We start from the raw sequence: 23,345 nt of genomic DNA, 5'->3' as shown, positions 1-23,345 counted from the left end.
TATGTTAACCCATTGCAGGCTACACTGAGGTCCTACTACAGCCATGACACGTCACCCTATCTAGTATATTGTATACACTGTTACAGCCTCTAATACAAAGCAATAAACCTTCCAAAACAAGATACACTCCAATTCCATAATGTATAGTAGCTCTGCATTACAACCTGAACATAAGCAGCTGACCCGACTACACTCAATACACAGAGCGATTCGGGTCTACAGATATAACACATTCCCGACTTCCCATGCTATGTGAATACCCTCCATTTACTGCAGCAGGTCCCCCAAATTCAGTTCCTGCCACCCCAGGCTTCTGCAAACCCTGCAGCTCTTCTGCACATCATCCGACTACACGACCTGTTTTCCGACTTTTCCTGCAAAGCTTTCAAGTCAGCTGCAGGCTATTCTGAGTTCGTGCTTTGCAGATCAGCCAAATGCTCAGGTCCCTTCCACCAAACAGTCACATTCAGTTTAGCAGATGGATCGATCTGTTTGGTGTCTCTCCCAATTTTCTAGATCCTTCCCGACTACATCACAACCACGGACAGCAAATCCAATGCAACTTTACAAGCAACCCACATGATCCAGAGTCTGGCCATAACCAGGACAGCAGGGTCTCCATACCTAGGCCCCCACCCCAACTCAACAACCATGTCTCATGGTCGAAATAATTTTATTTAACCAGAATATACAGCTTAATTCCTCTATCTACATTTATTTACATGGGTTACAATAAACATTAAAAAAACAAAGTCTCTCTGGGAAAAAATGAGGTCATAGATTGAAGGCACCATTGAGAATAGTGTCCAAAATTGCGTCAAAGTCCATCGGTTTAAAAAAAAACAAAAAAAAACAAAACATAAAATAAAAAATACAAAAAAAAAACAACATAAAATTCCCTTGAAATGCAATAAATTACATGCACAAGCTTTACACAATATACTTTGCTTTTAAAAAAAATTCCATCTGGATACATTCGTCTGTATTCTCTCCATAACAATGAACCAGGAGGAGGAGGATTGTCCAAAAACCCAAAAAATAGTCTAATGGTGTGGTGAGAGTGATTGTCTCCTCAGTAGAGAGTCCCAGACGCCAGTGCTAAGGGGTGCTGTAGGGAGCTGTGGTTCTGTAGGTGGGAGCTGAGGGAGTTGGCTGCTGGGTACCACACACTGGGGTTCTCCAGGTAGGTGGAGGCGGGGGAGTTATTGGAGGTCTGGGGGTGACTATGCACATGGGGGTGATGGCTGAGAGATCTGGAAGACCCCTGGGGTTCCCATACCACTGGGGATTGTGGAGAGTTGCAGGCCATGGGGTCGCTGGAGCTGGGGCTGTGCTCGGGAGGGAGCTCTCCATTCTTCATGATCTTCTTGATCTTAGATCTTTTGTTCTGGAACCAGATCTTCACCTACAAGGAAGGAGCAATAAGTGTCAGTCGTGTGATGTCATCATATAGAGGGTCACATTAACTGACGTCATATCTATCTCCTCTATCTATCTATCTATCTATCTATCTATCTATCTATCTATCTCCTATCTATCTATCTATCTATCTATCTATCTATCTATCTATCTATCTATCTATCTATCTCCTATATCTATCTATCTATCTATCTATCTATCTATCTATCTATCTATCTATCTATCTCCTATCTATCTATCTATCTATCTATCTATCTATCTATCTATCTCCTATGTATCTATCTATCTATCTATCTATCCATCTCCTATCTATCTATCTATCTATCTATCTATCTCCTATCTATCTATCTATCTATCTATCTATCTATCTATCTATCTATCTCCTATCTATCTCATATATATCCATTATCTATCTATCTATCTATCTATCTATCTCATATATATCTCTTATCTATCTATCTATCTATCTATCTATCTATCTATCTATCATCTATCTATCTATCTATCTATCTATCTATCTATCTATCTATCTCCTATCTATCTATCTCCTATCTATCTATCTATCTATCTATCTATCTATCTCCTATCTATCTATCTCCTATCTATCTATCTATCTATCTCCTATCTATCTATCTATCTATCTCCTATCTATCTATCTATCTATCTATCTATCTATCTATCTATGTCCTATCTATCTATCTCCTATCTATCTATCTATCTATCTATCTATCTTTCTATCTCCTATCTATCTATCTATCTATCTATCTATCTTTCTATCTCCTATCTATCTATCTATCTATCTATCTATCTATCTATCTATCTCCTGACTACATCTGTCCTAGCACAACCCACCACTTCAGCCTCTTTAACCATAACTCCATGGCATTCCTCTGCTCTGAGGAGCTATGGAGACATCCTTACAGAAGATGCAGATTCTTAAATAATGATATTATCCTGTAACTGGACAAACTTCTGTCTTGAATTATCTCTAACAAACCCTCAGCTTTGATTTCATCCATTTACATCTGATTGGGGAGAAGTCAGTAATATTTTGCACATGTCGAGCAGATCAGAGATGGCTTACAGCAGATGACACAGGACTCCGTGTTCAGAATGGGCCACTTGTGTACAGGGGGCATTCACATTGTGCGGTTGAAAATAGATTACGGTTTCTTAAGTAACCCACTGTGTGAAAGTAACCTAGTACTACTGTATGGACAGATAGAATAGTATGACTAGCTATTAAACACATTCTATCTATCTATCTATCTCCTATCTATCTATCTATCTATCTATCTATCTATCTATCTATCTATCTATCTATCTATCTCTCTCTCTCTCTCTCTCTCTCTCTCTCTCTCTCTCTCTCTCTCTCTCTCTATCTATCTCCTATCTATCTATCTATCTATCTATCTATCTATCTATCTATCTATCTATCTATCTATCTATCCATCTCTCTTACCTGTGTCTGTGTGAGGCCCAGGGATGCGGCCAGTTCGGCCCTCTCAGGCAGGGCCAGGTATTGGGTCTTCTGGAACCTTCTTTGCAGAGCCGCCAGCTGGAAGCTAGAATAGATAGTTCTGGGTTTTCTAATCTTCTTTGGTTTCCCATTCACCATCCTCACCTCCGGCTCTGACACTTCCTTTTCTGGGGACACAAGAGTTAAATATGAGTGAGGAATAATAATTCATGTGAGAAATGTAAAATATTACAGGGATCAATGAAATGATAGAAAATAATATGTATAGACATTTGAGTAGAAAAGTAAATCCCATTGTATTGTCTCATTATATACTATTATAATATGGTGCTTCATAGTATACACATAATATAGTATACATAGTAAATTATACAGTATATACATAATATAGTATGCATAGTATATACATAATCTAGTATACGTAGTATATTATACAGTATATACATAATATAGTATACATAGTATATACATAATCTAATATAGATAGTATATCATACAGTATATACATGATATAGTATACATAGAATATTATATATATATATATATATATATATATATATATATATTATATAGTATATACGTAAATGTAGAACATTATATGCCTATAATCCAGTACCCTGCCTTATATATTAGTGTAATGTCTTATACTACAACATGGCCATTGCATTATATATTACATTATGATTCATTATGTATTATAGCTTACACTATGTTATAATATAGTATAGAGCATTATAGATTATTACATTGTGACAATATAGCACGTTGCATTAAGGTATAGGATATTATAGCAGCACGTTTGTATAGTATAGTAGGATATAAGGAAGTTTTTAGTGTTTTTATATACAGATTATAAATACTGGTGTGTGCAGTATATTATACTAGTATGGTCTATAGTATAGGATACCACATGATATCAGAATATTATATTACAAGATATTATAGAACGATATAACAATTACATTGCAGTGCTGTATTATATTTGTACGATACATTATATTCTTATACTATGCTGTATTAATATTATGCACTGAGGTTTATTACAATATATTACAGTGCACACATAATATTCAGGCTATAATAGTACAATATATTATAAAATATAGTTATTATACCGTGCAATACATCCTGATTTGTGGTATTTTACTAGGATAGTATTAAATAATATATTTGAGTCTTGAGTTTTATAGTAAATCTTAATATAGTGGACTCGTATAAGGCAGAATAATTGTGTATTATATTATTACTGAATTATTACTGTATAGGAAGTGTAATATGTTATTGTCTAATAGTATCTGTAGCAAACAATACATTATATTGTAGAATAATTACAGCAAATCGTTTGACAATTGATGGACATTATATTATGGTATTATCGTATAGTGTAATATATTACAATAGATGTTATTATATTAGATTATATTTGGTCAGTGCTGTACACCACAGTACTAGTTATTATATCAGTATATATTACATGATATAAGTGGTCATGATCTATTTTATTACACTATGGACGTATTATCGTATAGTGTAATATATTATAATAGATTATATTATATTTGGTCAGTGTTGTACACCACAGTACTAGTTATTATATCAGTATATATTACATGATATAAGTGGTCATGATCTATTTTATTACACTATGGACGTATTATCGTATAGTGTAATATATTATAATAGATTATATTATATTTGGTCAGTGTTGTACACCACAGTACTAGTTATTATATCAGTATATATTACATGATATAAGTGAAGTATATTATAGTCATGATCTATTTTATGACACTATGGACGTATCATCGTATAGTGTAATATATTGTAAATAAATTATATTATATTATATTTGGTCAGTGTTGTAGACCACAGTACTAGTTATTATATCAGTAGTATGTTACAATACAGGATATCACATGATATAAGTGAAGCATATTATAGTCATGATCTATTTTATTACACTATGGACGTATTATCGTATAGTGTAGTATATGGTAATGGATTATATTATATTATTTTTGGTTAGTGTTGTAGACCACAGTACTAGTTATTACATCAGTAGTATATTACAATACAGGATATTACATGATATTAGTGTAGCATATTATAGTCATGATCTATCTTATTACACTATGGACGTATTATCGTGTAGTGTAATATATTATAATAGATTATATTATATTATATTTGGTCAGTGTTGTAGACCACAGTACTAGTTATTACATCAGTAGTATATTACAATACAGGATATAATTGTAGCATATTATAGTCATGATTTATCTTATTACACTATGGACGTATTATCTTGTAGTCGCACAGCCTAATTTATTATAGTACAGATTGTTGCATTACCTTGTACATATGAATATATATTAGACGTATATTACACTGAAGTCTACGTATATATTAAATACCAGGACAGTTTTTATGACATATTGGATTACATCATGGAATTCTAGCTTTGTGGTATAATGTAGTCGGGCGTTGTAGTGTAATGGTAGTCGCAGATATTGTAGTCGCAGGTAGACTATTAGTTTCCATTATTACAATGTACTTATATTACAGTCCAATTATGATTTTGTTACATTGTATTCTATGGGTCTGGCGCATTCTAGTGTATTACGGTTTATTGCAGGCGGCATGCTGGTTGGGCAGCAGTGTGGTGTGTACAGCGCCGTACTGTGGAGCTCTGCCCAGAAGGGATGAATGGAGGCTGCGGTCAGTGAGTCTGGGCAGCCGGAGCAGCAGGCACCAGACTCTGTTTAATGTGTATAGAGAGGGATCCAAGGGAAACCCCAGGCCAGGCCAGACACACATCAAAGCCCCCAGACTGACTGCCCTGTAATCTCCACACTCAGCGGTCACCCTGCTGCAGCCAGACAGAGACAGCGGTTCACAAGTTACACTCGGGGGGGCCCTACTGCTGCAAAGTCCCCCCCAAACTCAAGCCACAACATACAGGACCCCCCTGCACAAAAACTCATCACACACCCATCCCCCCTGACATGAGCTTCCCGAAATACACATGTACCAATACACACAGCACCAGAAAATGTATCGAAAACCGCACTGACCCCCGAAATATTACAACATATCAAACCGCAGTAACACCCCCTGGAATATGCCTGAAATAGTCTCGAAACAGACCGCAGACCCCTGGAATATCCTAAAATCAGAACATACCGACCCCCAAAATATTATATAAAATAGTATAGAACTCCTCCTGAAATATTCTAATACCGAACCACAAGAAACGGACCCGAAATATTCTAGAATTAGATGGACAGAGAACTGAAGACCCGAAGACAAAAGGATTGGTAGAAGAAAGGATCGACAGAAATTGGTGCAAGACAGATCTACAGGGAGACAGCTCGATCGATGGACGGATAGATAGATAGATAGATAGATAGATAGATAGATAGATAGATAGATAGATAGATAGATAGATAGGAGATAGATAGATAGATAGATAGATAGGAGATAGATAGATAGATAGATAGATAGATAGATAGATAGATAGATAGGAGATAGATAGATAGATAGATAGATAGATAGGAGATAGATAGATAGATAGGAGATAGATAGATAGATAGATAGATAGATAGATAGATAGATAGGAGATAGATAGATAGATAGATAGATAGATAGATAGATAGATAGGAGATAGATAGATAGATAGGAGATAGATAGATAGATAGATAGATAGATAGATAGGAGATAGATAGATAGATAGATAGATAGGAGATAGATAGATAGATAGATAGATAGATAGATAGATAGGAGATAGATAGATAGATAGATAGATAGATAGATAGGAGATAGATAGATAGATAGGAGATAGATAGATAGATAGATAGATAGATGATAGATAGATAGATAGATAGATAGATAGATAGATAGATAGGAGATAGATAGATAGATAGATAGATAGGAGATAGATAGATAGACAGACAGACAGACAGACAGATAGATGATAGATTATAGATATTTTACGATTTTGTTCCAGTATATTTCATCATCTTTCTGTCTCCATCCCTGGAATTTTCTGACCATTATATTGTTACAGTTTTTGGGTTTCTTTCTTATTGGAGAGTCTTTCCTCTCTATGTATCATGTAGTACAGTATGATAGGGGCACTGTTATATATATATATATATATATATATATATATATATATATATTATGGGCACTGCTCCTGTGTACTGACTCTCTCTGGGTATAATATTGGGGGCACAGCTGCTATTGCTATCACCTGGGTGCTGGGTCCCTGCTGGCTACATTAATGGGGTGCAGTTGGTGTTGCTACCGGTGTGTTCTGGATCCCTGCAGGATATTTTATTGGGAGCTCACTGTATAGTGTCCTCTGTGCTCTGGATATCTGCTGGGTATAATACTGGAGAAATTGTTGGTATTGTTGCCCCATGTTTTGGATTTATTATTGGGGCAAATTTGGTATTGCACCCCCTGTGATGTGGATCTCTGCTGGGTATACTATTGGGAACTCACTTGCTATTGCTGCTCCATGCTCTGAATCTGTTAGTGAGGGAAGAGTTGGCATTGCACTCCCTGTGCCCTGCTTGGTATATTATTGGGGGCACAGTTAGTATTGCACCCCATGTGCCCTGGATCTCTGCTGGGTATATTATTGGAGCACATTTGGTATCGCTGCCCCCTGTTCCCTGGATCCCTGCTGTGTGTATTATTGGGGTTCTGTTCGTATTGCACCCCCTGTGCTCTGTATCCCTGCTTGGTATATTATCGGGGCACTGTTGGTATCGCTATCCCCTGTTCCCTGTATTCCTGCTGGGTGTATTATTGGAGCACATTTGGTATTGCACCCCCTGTGTTGTGGATCCCTGCTGGGTGTATTATCGGGGCACTGTTGGTATCGCTGCCCCCTGTGCCGGGTGTATTATCGGGGGCACTGTTGGTACTGCACCCCCTGTGCTGCGGATCCCTGCTGGGTATGCTATTGGAGCACATTTAGTATTGCACCCCCTGTACCCAGGATCCCTGCTGGGTGTATTATCGGGGGCACTGTAGGTATCGCTGCCCCCTGTACCCTGGGTATATCATCAGGGGCACTGTCGGTATCACTACCCCTGCGCTCTGCATCCCTTCTGGTTACAATCTGTAAGTTTTTCCTAGTGGTTTTTGTTTTCTTTCTGCTCTTTTTGGACTAGTTTTTGCGGTTTGCTCTGGTGCTGACTGGCGGCGCCTCGGTTACGGAGATAAAACCCTGAAGGAAGAGACAGAGACACATTTATGGCTGGAGAGAACCGCAGCCACGAATAGCCGTCAGTGCAGACAGGAGGGGGCATACCCAGCGCCTGAGTGCTGTGCCAAGTGCGCCCTGTGCCCCAGCTGATGCCCCCGCTTACCTGGCTGGCTACTTGGGGGCTGCACCCTGTTGTATGCCCCGCTGTACTGGTGGTGGGGGTGGTAGGGGCTCCCATAGCTGTAGTCTGAGTAGGCTTTGGCAGCATAGCCCCCTGCAGCAGATCCACTCATTCCATGATACTGGTACTGATAGGCATTGAGAGCCTTCCCATAAGTGGCAGAGGTGGGTGAGCAGTAGCCATGGTGGGGATGTCCAGTAGCCCCTCCTGGGCTGTAGTAGCCAGAATCTGTGGCTGAGGACTCAGGTAAGGTGGGAGAATCCTGGGATGGATGGTGCATGATGTTGGGAGCCTGGAAGGAAGAGTGGAAGTCACTGGATCTGATGGCTGGAACTCTTCTCTCATAGACTCCTGTCATGCTCTGGTGCCAGCAGGAGGATGATGATGGTGCTTAGTGATGGTGATGGTGGGGGTCTCTCTGGTCTGTGTCCACAGTCAGGATCAGGCCTCCATACCCTAAGCTGGAGCTGTCTGTATAATAGTGAGTAAGGGTCTGAGGAGGCTCCTTAGTGATCCCTCAGCAGCAGCAGCAGCAGCCCAGGAGGAGGAGGAGGAGGAGGAGGAGGAGGCTGTGTGACTGGCTGCCTGTGCTCTGCTGGCTGGGGCTCACTATAGGCTTGGTTAAATCCATAATTGCTCTCTTACGCACAGCAGGGTGGATCTGGTGCCATTGGCCAGAGGATCACAAGCGACAGCAACACCCTAGAACCCGTCCAACTAGTTCACAGCAACAAAGCTGCACAACAACCGCAAATGTGAAAACAGCCACATAGTGAGGTGACAGCCCCGAACCAGAAATCAAACACTGTTCACACTGGTGCACTATAACAAGATGGAAACAGCCACATAGTGCAGTGACAGCCCCGGACCAGAAATCAAACACTGTTCACACTGGTGCACTATAACAAGATGGAAACAGCCACATAGTGCAGTGACAGCCCCGGACCAGAAATCAAACACTGTTCACACTGGTGCACTATAACTAAATGGAAACAGCCACATAGTGACAGCCCTGTACCCTCAGAGCAGGGGGCAGTGGTCCTGCAGAAATCAGACACAGTTCACACTGGTGCACTACAACAACATGCAAACAGACACATAGTGACAGCCCCGGACCCTCAGTGTATGGGGGCAGCAGGGGGACAGACTGCTCATGTATAGTGCACAGGAGACAGAAGTAATGCAGAACATAAAAGTACAAGATAACAACAAAGAGGACAAGAAAGAACAACTAACACTACAACCACTGATACAATAAGTAACACAACATAAAAGTACAAGATAACACTAATACTAATACAGGTAATAATAATACAGAATATGAGAGCACCAGGTCAGATCACTACTAACACTGCAACTAATACAAGTGATAATAAATGTAATATCACCGGACATGAGAGTAGAAGATAAGACTGCAACATCTGCTACATGTAATAATAGTAATAACATCACTGCAGGAGAAGATACAACTATCACTATACTAATAATGTTACCAGTAAGAATAACACATGAGAGGATAAGGTAATAACATAATAGTGAAAAGTGTTATTAATAATATTACCTGGAAGAACAATACAAGGGCAATAACAAGAGTAATAATAGTAATAATAGTAGTAACAATGTAACAATAATCAGAGTTTATTATTAATAATAATAATAATAATAATAATAATAATAATAATAGTGATCTCAGTAATACAGTAAGAAGTCACAGAATAGAAATAGTGAAGACAAGAAGAGCAGAAGCCAAGGCAGTGACAGGAGTAACAATAGGAGTAACAGGAAAGCTCATGTCCATAGAACTATAAAGGCAACAACATTAATAATGATACATTGTTATTATTAGTAATAATAGAAGGATCCTAATAATAGGGATGAGGAAAATCTAAGCTGTAATAGTGAAAGTAATATCAGTAATAACAGGTGATCAAATAATAACAGTGATGGATACAAATAATAATAGAAATAATAATAATAATAATAGTAATAATAATAATAATAATAGAAATAATAATAATAATAATAATAATAATAATAATAATAATAATACAAGAACTTATTATATTATTATTATTATTATTATTATTATTATTATTGTTATTATTATTACTACAATATGAGCTCGTACAGTAGTAATAGTAGCAATAGCAAAGACATAGTAGTGATGATGAAGCTGATGATGAGAGTAATAGTGATACTAATATTAGGGACAATATAACAGAACTAGTAACCAATACCCAATGATAACCCAAATCTTTGCAGCTCTATACACGACCCCCTCCCCCCACCAGATCTGATCAGAGCCCCTTCCCCATATCTCCATGTACAGTGAGATCAAGTATCCCCAAACCCCAAGAAGCCCAGTGTGTACAGAGCCCTAGCTAATACTACAACGTACAGGACATCACAAAACTTTGGCTACAAAGACCCCGACTACAAGACTTACCTGGTGTAGACGGCCCCGAACTGAACCGCAACTACAGGGGCGCAAAAACAAGTTTGTATTAACCCCCTAGTGCCCAGGACAGAACGAGGAAGAGTTCTGATACAAGAAAGACGCAGTGTTTAATTAGTGTAAATACGGTCTTAGGAATCCAAATAAAGTTTTTTTTTTGTTGTGGAGACGATTAAAGTATAAAACATAATGTAAGATCAGGTTATAAGGAGGATTATCTTGTAAGACTGTGTACAGACCTTTCTACACTTCATACTTCATTTTGTGATAGAGTCGGGTTTGTAAAGTGACTTGCAGGGATGTAGCAGAGCTGTCATTGATCACCGAGTCAGTGTCCATAGGACTGTGAACAGGTTCGGCTCAGCTACATCTCCCTTATATGTCCTTGTAAATGAATTGCACAACACGTATGTCTCAGTCTAGTATATGACAGACTCAGCTCTGCTACATCTATTTATCACACTAGATTTGTACACAGACACACATGAATGGAATAACAGCAAAGAGTTAGTGGCCAGCATCCTAAGTGACTACTACTATGGGGCACCTTTCATGGCATTACCTGGGCAGGGTGAGCTGGAGGATACAGGGGGGTCTCTGGGGTAGGGGGTGCAGATGGATAGAGCCCTAAGATGCTGCAGCCTGTGTGCTGTGGTCAGGATAGTACATCAGGTCTGCAGAATGTTACAGGCTCTTCTCCAGGGTCCACCAGTATGGTCAATGCCCCTCATGCCCATGTAGTGCCCAGTAGCCCGGAGTTGTCCCAGTGGTCAGTGATATGTGGAGTTGTCAGAGTGGTCAGTCACTTGTGGAGTTGTCATTTCACTGGGTCACTCTCCCTGCAGTGACACGTAGGAGATCACACAAAGCTCTGCCAGGACTGAGCCCTGGGATTACTGTGCAGCTGGAGCGACACCTAGTGGACACAGAGGGGAATGTGCGCTTATATCTGCTTCATCAATAAATTAGAATTGAATGATAAGGTAGAAAAAGATCCGGACCGGTACCGCATGTACAGAAGGGATAGACAGGGGCACTCCTATTGCAGTTACCTGTTTGCTTATGACATAGAGATGACATGTTGTGTGTCAGGTACAAAGTCCATGGATGTCATTATCTACCTATTATTTACAGTCTATAGATAGCATGGATGTCCTGGAGTACTTGTATTTACATCTCTATTATCTATCTATCTATCTATCTATCTATCTATCTATCTATCTATCTATCTATCTATCTATCATCTCCTATCTATCTATCTATCTATCTATCTATCTATCTATCTATCTATCATCTCCTATCTATCTATCTATCTATCTATCTATCTATCTATCTACTTATTTTCTATCTCCCTATTATCTATCTGTCCATTTGTCTAACATTCAATCTATTTACTTATCTACCTAGATATCTAAAATCTGTTAATATATCTATTCTCTATCCTCCTCTAAATCTATTTATCTATCTATCTCCTATCTATCTATCTATCTATCTATCTATCTATCTATCTATCTATCTCCTATCTATCTCCCTATCTATCTCCTATCTATCTATCTATCTATCTATCTATCTATCTATCTATCTACTATCTATCTCCTATCTATCTATCTATCTATCTATCTATCTATCATCTCCTATCTATCTATCTATCTATCTATCTATCTATCTATCTATCTATCTATCTATCTATCTACTTATTTTCTATCTCCCTATTATCTATCTGTCCATTTGTCTAACATTCAATCTATTTACTTATCTACCTAGATATCTAAAATCTGTTAATATATCTATTCTCTATCCTCCTCTAAATCTATTTATCTATCTATCTCCTATCTATCTATCTATCTATCTATCTATCTATCTATCTATCTCCTATCTATCTCCCTATCTATCTCCTATCTATCTATCTATCTATCTATCTATCTATCTATCTATCTATCTATCTACTATCTATCTCCTATCTATCTATCTATCTATCTATCTATCTATCTATCTATCTACTATCTATCTCCTATCTATCTATCTATCTATCTATCTATCTATCTATCTATCTATCTATCTATCTATCTACAGTGTTGACCAAAAGTATTGGCCCCCCCTGCAATTCTGTCAGATAATACTCAGTGTCTTCCAGACAATGATTACAAGCACAAACTCTTTGGTAATATCTTCATTATTTTGCTTGCAATGAAAAAACACAAAAAATGAAAAAAATTGATCATTTTACACAAAACTCCAAAACTGGTGCGGACAGAAGTATTGGCGCCCTCAGCCTAATACTTGGTAGCACAACCTTTAGACACAATAACTGTGCACAACCGCTTCCGCTAACCAGCAATGAGTTTCTTACAAGGCTCTGCTGGAATCTTAGACCATTCTTCTTTGGCAAACTGCTCCAGGTCCCCGCTGAGATGTGAAGGGGGCCTTCTCCAAACTGCCATCAGGAGATCTCTCCCCCTCCCCCACAGGTGTTCTATGGGATTCAGGGCTGGACTCATTGCTGCCACTTTACAAGTCTCCAGGGCTTTCTCTCACCACCATTTTCTAGTGCTGACCTGAATGTTCCTGTGTCTACCGTGTGCAGTGTCATCAAGAAGTTTAAAGCCCATGGCACTGTGGCTAACCTCCCTAGATGAAATTTTTAATGAAATCAAGTACGTGTCGATTTGCCTAGGATAAACTAGGCTGGCTGACACCCAGAAGAGACATGTGTCTTGTGAGTCACTGTGATGTTCTGGTGTCACATAACCTTACCTGACAGTCCTTCAGCCAATAGACAGTGCTAGGTGGACACCTTACAGTGCTGCTGGCACGAGACATTACAGTAATGGTGGAAGTACAGGATGGATGTGTTATTCTTCACTGAATGGTCAAAAGCAATGACTCCATTTTCTACTGTAATACACAACACTGAGTGCAGCAAACTTATAATACAGATAAAGAATCTGAGGAGTAGGAGAAGTAGAACAAAGATTAGTCAGATGTAATCAATTACAGACAGTGATAGAAATCACAGATAGAGGTGAGGGACAATATCTGTGTTGTGTGAACCTGACTGCAGTAATGTAGACAAATGACAGTAAACCCTTTAATTACCAACAATCTAATTTTATCTGCCTGTTGTGCAATAGAGCAGTTTCATCTGTCACTGAGTACACAGTGTTTTATATTGTTTTTACTGACAAAGTTCTGTTAGTGAAAAATGTTCTGTGGCTCTATCCATCATATCATTCCATGCCGCCTGCCATAAATGTTGCTATATATACCACCACTGCCACACTGGGGCCACGTCCACCATCACATTCCACTATACCACACTATTGGTGCCACATCAAACTATTTTCAGATCTGCTTCCATAAAGGGATCATTTTTTATCATCAAAATGGGCTAATTGTTTTTTACAAAACAATTTCTTTTTGTCTAAAAAATCAAGGGAAAGCACCTTCACCCAATAAAAGGGTAATATTTGGAGTGTTTAAATGTTAAAATGTACAAAAGTGAATGTATGCACAGTGTATGGTTAAACTTGGAGTTTGTATCCTCAGCTTACCATTCATTTTCCATAGGCATACAAGTCACTGTAACTTTGATATAACTAGGATATAAATAGGATGTGTTTGTTATAGAGAGCTAGAAATTGGACATTGCTAGGAGCCCTGACAGTGTCATATGCAATGTTTTATAGATAGGTTCCTAGGAGCCCTGACAGTGTTATACACTATGTATTATAGATAGGTACCTAGGAGCCCTGACAGTGTTATACACTATGTATTATAAATAGGTTCCTAGGAGCCCTGACAGTGTTATATACTATGTATTATAGATAGGTACCTAGGAGCCCTGACAGTGTTATACACTATGTATTATAGATAAGTTCCTAGGAGTCCTGACAGTGTTATACACTATGTTATATAGATAGGTTCCTAGGAGCCCTGACAGTGTCATACACTATGTTTTATAGAGAGGTTCCTAGGAGCCCTGACAGTGTCATATACTATGTATTATAGATAGGTTCCTAGGAGCCCTGACAGTGTTATACACTATGTTTTATAGATAGGTTCCTAGGAGCCCTGACAGTGTTATACACTATGTATTATAGATAGGTTCCTAGGATCCCTGACAGTGTTATACACTATGTTTTATAGATAGGTTCCTAGGAGCCCTGACAGTGTTATATACTATGTATTATAGATAGGTACCTAGGAGCCCTGACAGTGTTATACACTATGTATTATAGATAAGTTCCTAGGAGTCCTGACAGTGTTATACACTATGTTTTATAGATAGGTTCCTAGGAGCCCTGACAGTGTCATACACTATGTTTTATAGATGGGTTCCTAGGAGCCCTGACAGTGTTATACACTATGTATATAGATAGGTTCCTAGGAGCCCTGGCAGTGTTATACACTATGTTTTATAGATAGGTTCATAGGAGCCCTGACAGTGTTATACACTATGTTTTATAGATAGGTTCCTAGGAGCCCTGACAGTGTTATACACTATGTTTTATAGATAGGTTCCTAGGAGCCCTGACAGTGTTATACACTATGTTTTATAGATAGGTTCCTAGGAGCCCTGACACTGTTCTACACTATGTTTTATAGATAGGTTCCTAGGAGCCCTGACAGTGTTCTACACTATGTTTTATAGATAGGTTCCTAGGAGCCCTGACAGTGTTATACACTATGTTTTATAGATAGGTTCCTAGGAGCCCTGACAGTGTTATACACTATGTTTTATAGATAGGTTCCTAGGAGCCCTGACAGTGTTATACACTATGTTTTATAGATAGGTTCCTAGGAGCCCTGACAGTGTTATGCACTATGTTTTATAGATAGATTCCTAGGAGCCCTGACAGTGTCATACACTATGTATTATAGATAGGTTCCTAGGAGCTCTGACAGTGTTATACACTATGTTTTATAGATAGGTTCCTAGGAGCCCTGACAGTGTTATACACTATGTTTTATAGATAGATTCCTAGGAGCCCTGACAGTGTCATACACTATGTATATAAATAGGTTCCTAGGAGCCCTGGCAGTGTTATACACTATGTTTTATAGATAGAATCCTAGGAGCCCTGACAGTGTTATACACTATGTTTTATAGATAGATTCCTAGGAGCCCTGACAGTGTCATACACTATGTATATAAATAGGTTCCTAGGAGCCCTGGCAGTGTTATACACTATGTATTATAGATAGGTTCCTAGGAGTCCTGACAGTGTGTCCTTCTCTTCTAATAACCAATGGTGTCTCTTTTGGTAATGACAAGTGATATACCTGTCTATCTATTGATCTGTGCAGTACATGTCTTATACTCAGACTTTTATTTCATATGTGATGAGCACCAGTTTGACTTGGGGTGGAAGGGAGTATCAGTGTTTATTAGTATATCACCTCCTCTGGACCTCCACTACTCATACTCTAAACAGTGTAAGAGTGATATAAGGGTCGCCAACCCCAAAAATCTTGGGTTTGGTCGAATTTAAGATTTTTGAAAAATTCATAATGAAACCCTCAAGTTAGAAATCGTTTCGGTGTCTAGCCATGACCTGCATCCCATAGTCTCACTGCTCTTACAGTAAAGAATCCTGTCTATGATGGCGGTGAAGCTTTTTTTCCTATATACATAGAGGATGGTCCATTGTCAAAGTTATAGGTGCAAAAATATCATTACTGTATATCTAGGTTTTGCTACTGCAGTCCTTCAACCCCATGTATTACCGCCACCTTCCCCTGCACCCTCTACAGTACAGCACTCTCATGGCCATAGGCAACAATAGTCTGGAGTCGACTCATGGAGGTCTATAGGAGAGATTTCTAGACATGCTCTGTGCAGGGAAGGAGAGGAGATAAGTTGCGACATCATCTATTGCTAGTAGTGACGTAATGATGGCTCAGTGGTGTTATCTATAGAGGTGTTATCTATGATTGTAATGGAGGTAAATGCTGCAAAGAAGACCTTTACAGAATTGGCGAGTGTCAGTCTATTATTGGGCTATGTGGTCAGAGTGAAAATTGCAGAAATTTGTAAAGTAATACAAAAATTTTTAAAAAATTTGTTTAACATAAAAATGTGATTTTATAGACTAGATCATTTTCTTTTCCATTCGAAAATAATCTCTCACTAGCCGCATGAAAGCCCGCACATATCCTGAGATCTAGGCGCGCAAACTCCTCATCACATTTAATAGTCTAAACTTTTTTGGCATTTTCTCAAAGTCGATAGTTTTGTGTTTGTAGGTGTGACATGAGACGACTTATAAATGTGCCCCCTGTATTATTAGACATAACATATGACTGTCCCCCCAGTGGGTCCTCCAATAAGTAAGTTCCTTTTTGTTTGCGTTTTTATGCAAAGTTTTAATGAGTTTCTCCATAAGATAAGATCCTAAGCAGATAATGATCAGGGATTAGCTGGTTACTGTGTTCTTTCTTCAGGGAGTGTAATCTCCTGTCTGTCAGATTAAGCCTATCGCACCATTACACTGTTTACCAGCAGTAATAATATTCCCCGTATACAGCCCATGGACAGGGACTCCTTATAGACAGATAGCAGGTGAATTCATTTACAGCTGTAATGAAGAGGCTCAAGGGAACAGAAAGGGAACAAGGACTGGCGACACGCTCAGCGTACAATACACATCTACAATTTAGAGTTCACTTAAAGGGGACCTGTCACCAGGTCTGAAGAGCGCATCATCTGATTGGTACTCTCATCCTGAGTAATTCGGCGTTTTGTTTATCTAAATCTGTTCAGCCATTCCGAAGATATAAATCCTTTTGGTGTTGAAGCAAATTAGGATCAACTAACTAAGTGGGCGGTAACACTGCATGACAATGAGAGACCCCGCCCCAGAGGAGTCACAGTGTTACCGCCCATTTGCATCAACACTAACAAGGCTTATATCTTTGGAACGGCTGAACGGATTTGGATGGACAAAAAACCAAAATGCTCAAGGAGACCGAGCCAATCAGATGGGATATGTTATGGGCTTTTCAGACATGGCGAGAAATCCTCTTTAAAGGGAGCTTACTGCCACTTAATTTGCTTCTATACAACTTACAGGGGTGGTAAGTGACATTGTGAACATATCTTTACGTGTCAAAGTGCAATCCTACTGTCAAGAAAATCAACTTTTAATTTAATTGGGCACCCCTGGAGTGTACCTGCTTCTACCAAAGCACTCGTTTTCATTTGTGGTCGCTGCAATCGGTACCTGACAAGCTTTGGCACGGGGTGGTGACCTGAGGTAGAATCAGGTACTCAGACAGGAACGGCCAGCTTATATGTATATGGATTAAAAGATGCTTTTTCTAAACAGCAGAAAAAGACATGTACACTATATCACTAAATACTTTACATTACTTGTCCTGTACTGATCCTGAGTTACGTCCTGTACCATACTCCAGAGCTGCGCTCACTATTCTGCTGGTGCAGTCACTGTGTACATACATTACATTACTTATCCTGTATTATACTCCAGAGCTGCGCTCACTATTCTGCTGGTACAGTCACTGTGTATATATATTACATTACTTATCCTGTATTATACTCCAGAGCTGCGCTCACTATTCTGCTGGTACAGTCACTGTGTATATATATTACATTGCTTATCCTGTATTATACTCCAGAGCTGCGCTCACTATTCTGCTGGTACAGTCACTGTGTACATACATTACATTACTTATCCTGTATTATACTCCAGAGCTGCGCTCACTATTCTGCTGGTACAGTCACTGTGTACATACATTACATTACTTATCCTGTATTATACTCCAGAGCTGCGCTCACTATTCTGCTGGTACAGTCACTGTGTATATATATTACATTACTTATCCTGTATTATACTCCAGAGCTGCGCTCACTATTCTGCTGGTACAGTCACTGTGTATATATATTACATTGCTTATCCTGTATTATACTCCAGAGCTGCGCTCACTATTCTGCTGGTACAGTCACTGTGTACATACATTACATTACTTATCCTGTATTATACTCCAGAGCTGCGCTCACTATTCTGCTGGTACAGTCACTGTGTACATACATTACATTACTTATCCTGTATTATACTCCAGAGCTGCGCTCACTATTCTTCTGGTACAGTCACTGTTTACATACATTACATATCCTGTATTATACTCCAGAGCTGCGCTCACTATTCTGCTGGTACAGTCACTGTGTATATATATTACATTGCTTATCCTGTATTATACTCCAGAGCTGCGCTCACTATTCTGCTGGTGCAGTCACTGTGTACATACATTACATTACTTATCCTGTATTATACTCCAGAGCTGCGCTCACTATTCTTCTGGTACAGTCACTGTTTACATACATTACATATCCTGTATTATACTCCAGAGCTGTGCTCACTATTCTGCTGGTACAGTCACTGTGTACATACATTACATTACTTATCCTGTATTATACTCCAGAGCTGCGCTCACTATTCTGCTGGTACAGTCACTGTGTACATACATTACATTACTTATCCTGTATTATACTTCAGAGCTGCGCTCACTATTCTGCTGGTGCAGTCACTGTGTACATACATTACATTACATATCCTGTATTATACTCCAGAGCTGCGCTCACTATTCTGCTGGAACAGTCACTGTGTACATACATTACATTACTTATCCTGTATTATACTCCAGAGCTGCGCTCACTATTCTGCTGGAACAGTCACTGTGTACATACATTGCATTACCTATCCTGTACTGATCCTGAGTTACATCATGCTTTGCTTGCCATTCCTCTGCACTGCTGCCCTTGCCTCTGATTATTATAGTCTGGGGTCTTAAGGATTATATAACAAGGATTCAGAGGTGGTGAAATTCAGAACAAACCTGGCTAGTTACAAACTGGCTCACTCATATTAGTGCAGATACACAGCAGAAGGAGCGCTGCAGATTACACACATACATTTGGCACCAGGGCGGCCTCACCTCAAGAGTTGACATGAGGGGCAGCTCCTAATACCTGTATTTACAAGTATATGATGGCGTTATGTTTTTTTCAGAACCAGGAAATTAGAAAAACCTTCCAGTGCGGAGGGAATCATTTCATCCTGCAGTTTTTCACTTCCTACTTAAATAATGCAAATACTCAAGAAGTGTGAGGGAAGGGGGGGGGGAATTGGATAATTTGAGAATTTTAATTCAGAAAGACGGTCAAGATGGCCCTGCCCTATTGGCTAACTGCGGTATAGATAAGAAAATAACTACAAAAATACAACCCTCATTGATAAGAATGAAATTTCCATAATTCTGCCTCCTACGTACAAAAATCTAACTACTATAATTCTGTCCCCTTTGTACAAGAATATAACTACTATATTACTGCTCCTATGTACAAGACTATAACTACTATAATACTACTCCTATGTACAAGAATATAACTACTATAATACTACTCCTATGTACAAGAATATAACTACTATAATACTACTCCTATGTACAAGAATATAACTACTATAATACTACCTCCTATGTACAAGAATATAACTACTATAATACTGCTCCTATGTACAAGAATATAACTACTATAATACTGCTCCTATGTACAAGAATATAACTACTATAATACTGCTCCTATGTACAAGAATATAACTACTATAATACTACTCCTATGTACAAGAATATAACTACTATAATACTACTCCTATGTACAAGAATATAACTACTATAATACTACTCCTATGTACAAGAATATAACTACTATAATACTACTCCTATGTACAAGAATATAACTACTATAATACTACTCCTATGTACAAGAATATAACTACTATAATACTGCTCCTATGTACAAGAATATAACTACTATAATACTGCTCCTATGTACAAAAATATAACTACTATAATACTACCTCCTATGTACAAGAATATAACTACTATAATACTACTCCTATGTACAAGAATATAACTACTATAATACTACTCCTATGTACAAGAATATAACTACTATAATACTACTCCTATGTACAAGAATATAACTACTATAATACTGCTCCTATGTACAAGAATATAACTACTATAATACTGCCTCCTATGTACAAGAATATAACTACTATAATACTACTCCTATGTACAAGAATATAACTACTATAATACTGCTCCTATGTACAAGAATATAACTACTATAATACTGCCTCCTATGTACAAGAATATAACTACTATAATACTACTCCTATGTACAAGAATATAACGACTATAATACTGCTCCTATGTACAAGAATATAACTACAATAATACTAACTCCTATGTACAAGAATATAACTACAATAATACTACTCCTATGTACAAGAATATAACTACTATAATACTACTCCTATGTACAAGAATATAACTACTGTAATACTACTCCTATGTACAAGAATATAACTACAATAATACTGCCTCCTATGTACAAGAATATAACTACTATAATACTGCTCCTATGTACAAGAATATAACTACTATAATACTACTCCTATGTACAAGAATATAACTACAATAATACTGCCTCCTATGTACAAAAATATAACTACAATAATACTAACTCCTATGTACAAGAATATAACTACAATAATACTACTCCTATGTACAAGAATATAACTACTATAATACTAACTCCTATGTACAAGAATATAACTACTATAATACTGCCTCCTATGTACAAGAATATAACTACAATAATACTACTCCTATGTACAAGAATATAACTACTATAATACTGCTCCTATGTACAAGAATATAACTACTATAATACTGCTCCTATGTACAAGAATATAACTACTATAATACTACTCCAATGTACAAGAATATAACTACTATAATACTGCTCCTATGTACAAGAATATAACTACTATAATACTGCTCCTATGTACAAGAATATAACTACTATAATACTACTGCTATGTACAAGAATATAACTACTATAATACTGCTCCTATATACAAGAATATAACTACTATAATACTGCTCCTATATACAAGAATATAACTACTATAATACTGCTCCTATGTACAAGAATATAACTACTATAATACTGCTCCTATATACAAGAATATAACTACTATAATACTACTCCTATGTACAAGAATATAACTACTATGATACTGCTCCTATGTACAAGAATATAACTACTATAATACTACCTCCTATGTACAAGAATATAACTACTATAATACTACTCCTATGTACAAGAATATAACTACTATAATACTACTCCTATGTACAAGAATATAACTACTATAATACTACTCCTATGTACAAGAATATAACTACTATAATACTGCTCCTATGTACAAGAATATAACTACTATAATACTACCTCCTATGTACAAGAATATAACTACTATAATACTGCTCCTATGTACAAGAATATAACTACTATAATACTGCTCCTATGTACAAGAATATAACTACTATAATACTACTCCTATGTACAAGAATATAACTACTATAATACTGCTCCTATGTACAAGAATATAACTACTATAATACTGCTCCTATGTACAAGAATATAACTACTATAATACTGCTCCTATGTACAAGAATATAACTACTATAATACTACTCCTATGTACAAGAATATAACTACTATAATACTACTCCTATGTACAAGAATATAACTACTATAATACTGTCTAATACTATAGAAGAATATAACTACTAAATAAGAGGAGACTTATTAAGGGGTCACTAATGAACAATAGATAAAACACATAGAATCTGGGTGTTGGGTGAGATGGCGGGCTATGACCCCTGGGTGCAGACATGATATAATCTGTGTATTTATGAAGTGATTGCTTGCCTTCCCTTTCAGAGCTAGTGGAGTATATAGCAGAGGTGAGAGGATATTATCTTTCAGTACCGCACGTCCCCTTAGCATGTTTAAGTCTAATCCTTCTCCTATCTGAGTCCTTCCATCTGTGCAGATGTCTTTCACACCCCAATGACAACCTTAATACAGGACAAATGAAAGCAGTTCAAACTTGGGATTCAATACAATGGCCGGTTTTCCTCTTCTTTTGTGTCCGCTCCACACATCCTTCACAAAACTGGGCCTCTTGCAGGAGATAAACAGGATTATATAATATGACTCGGGTTCTTTGCAAGCAGGAAATAAAAGGTGCAGTCTAGATGGTGAGTTCAGGTTACAGGGCGCTCTGAAAGCTCTGCCAGGGATTCGGCAATCTCCTTAGTCCTTTATGTCTCTCTTCAAAACCCTAAACAAAACCCTTGACAGCTTGTCTCTTTATGGAGAAATGGATTTAGCTATCATGGGCACCTCTGGGGTTGAAGGGTCGATTCGTGGGCCTGGGGTCTGACTAATGCCACCCAGCCTCAACTGGTTCCCTGGAGTCCTGCAGCAAAAAGTTCCATCAGAACTTTTTGGATTATTTTGTATATAATGTTTGCTTCAGTTCTACGCCCTCAATGTGCAATGATAACGACACAATTTACAATGTAACCATCTCCCCATCTCCAACTCTTTACTCCTTCAATAGGCACGGCACAATTGGAATTTTTCCTCTAGCCCCCGCCATTCCTGAGCAATCATTTGTGGTCGTTTTAGCAGTCCTTGGCTGGAGCATAT

The 23,345-nt window shown here is 38.0% G+C and overlaps 1 protein-coding gene across 1 annotated transcript; it reads right to left on the bottom strand.

The window, feature by feature from the left end:
- Nucleotides 1-905: 905 nt before the first annotated feature.
- Nucleotides 906-8,929, bottom strand: DLX5 (distal-less homeobox 5). Its single transcript, XM_075269891.1, is given in 6 exon segments — nucleotides 906-1,405; nucleotides 2,882-3,066; nucleotides 8,281-8,799; nucleotides 8,802-8,835; nucleotides 8,838-8,890; nucleotides 8,893-8,929. Coding segments are annotated over 6 exon segments (1,161 nt in total). The 3' UTR covers nucleotides 906-1,072.
- Nucleotides 8,930-23,345: the final 14,416 nt, after the last annotated feature.

Source organism: Leptodactylus fuscus, chromosome 4 (assembly GCF_031893055.1).
Source record: "Leptodactylus fuscus isolate aLepFus1 chromosome 4, aLepFus1.hap2, whole genome shotgun sequence".
NCBI lineage: Eukaryota > Metazoa > Chordata > Amphibia > Anura > Leptodactylidae > Leptodactylus > Leptodactylus fuscus.
The sequence above is the reverse complement of the archived record's forward strand: the minus strand, read 5'-3'. Positions and strand labels throughout refer to the sequence as shown.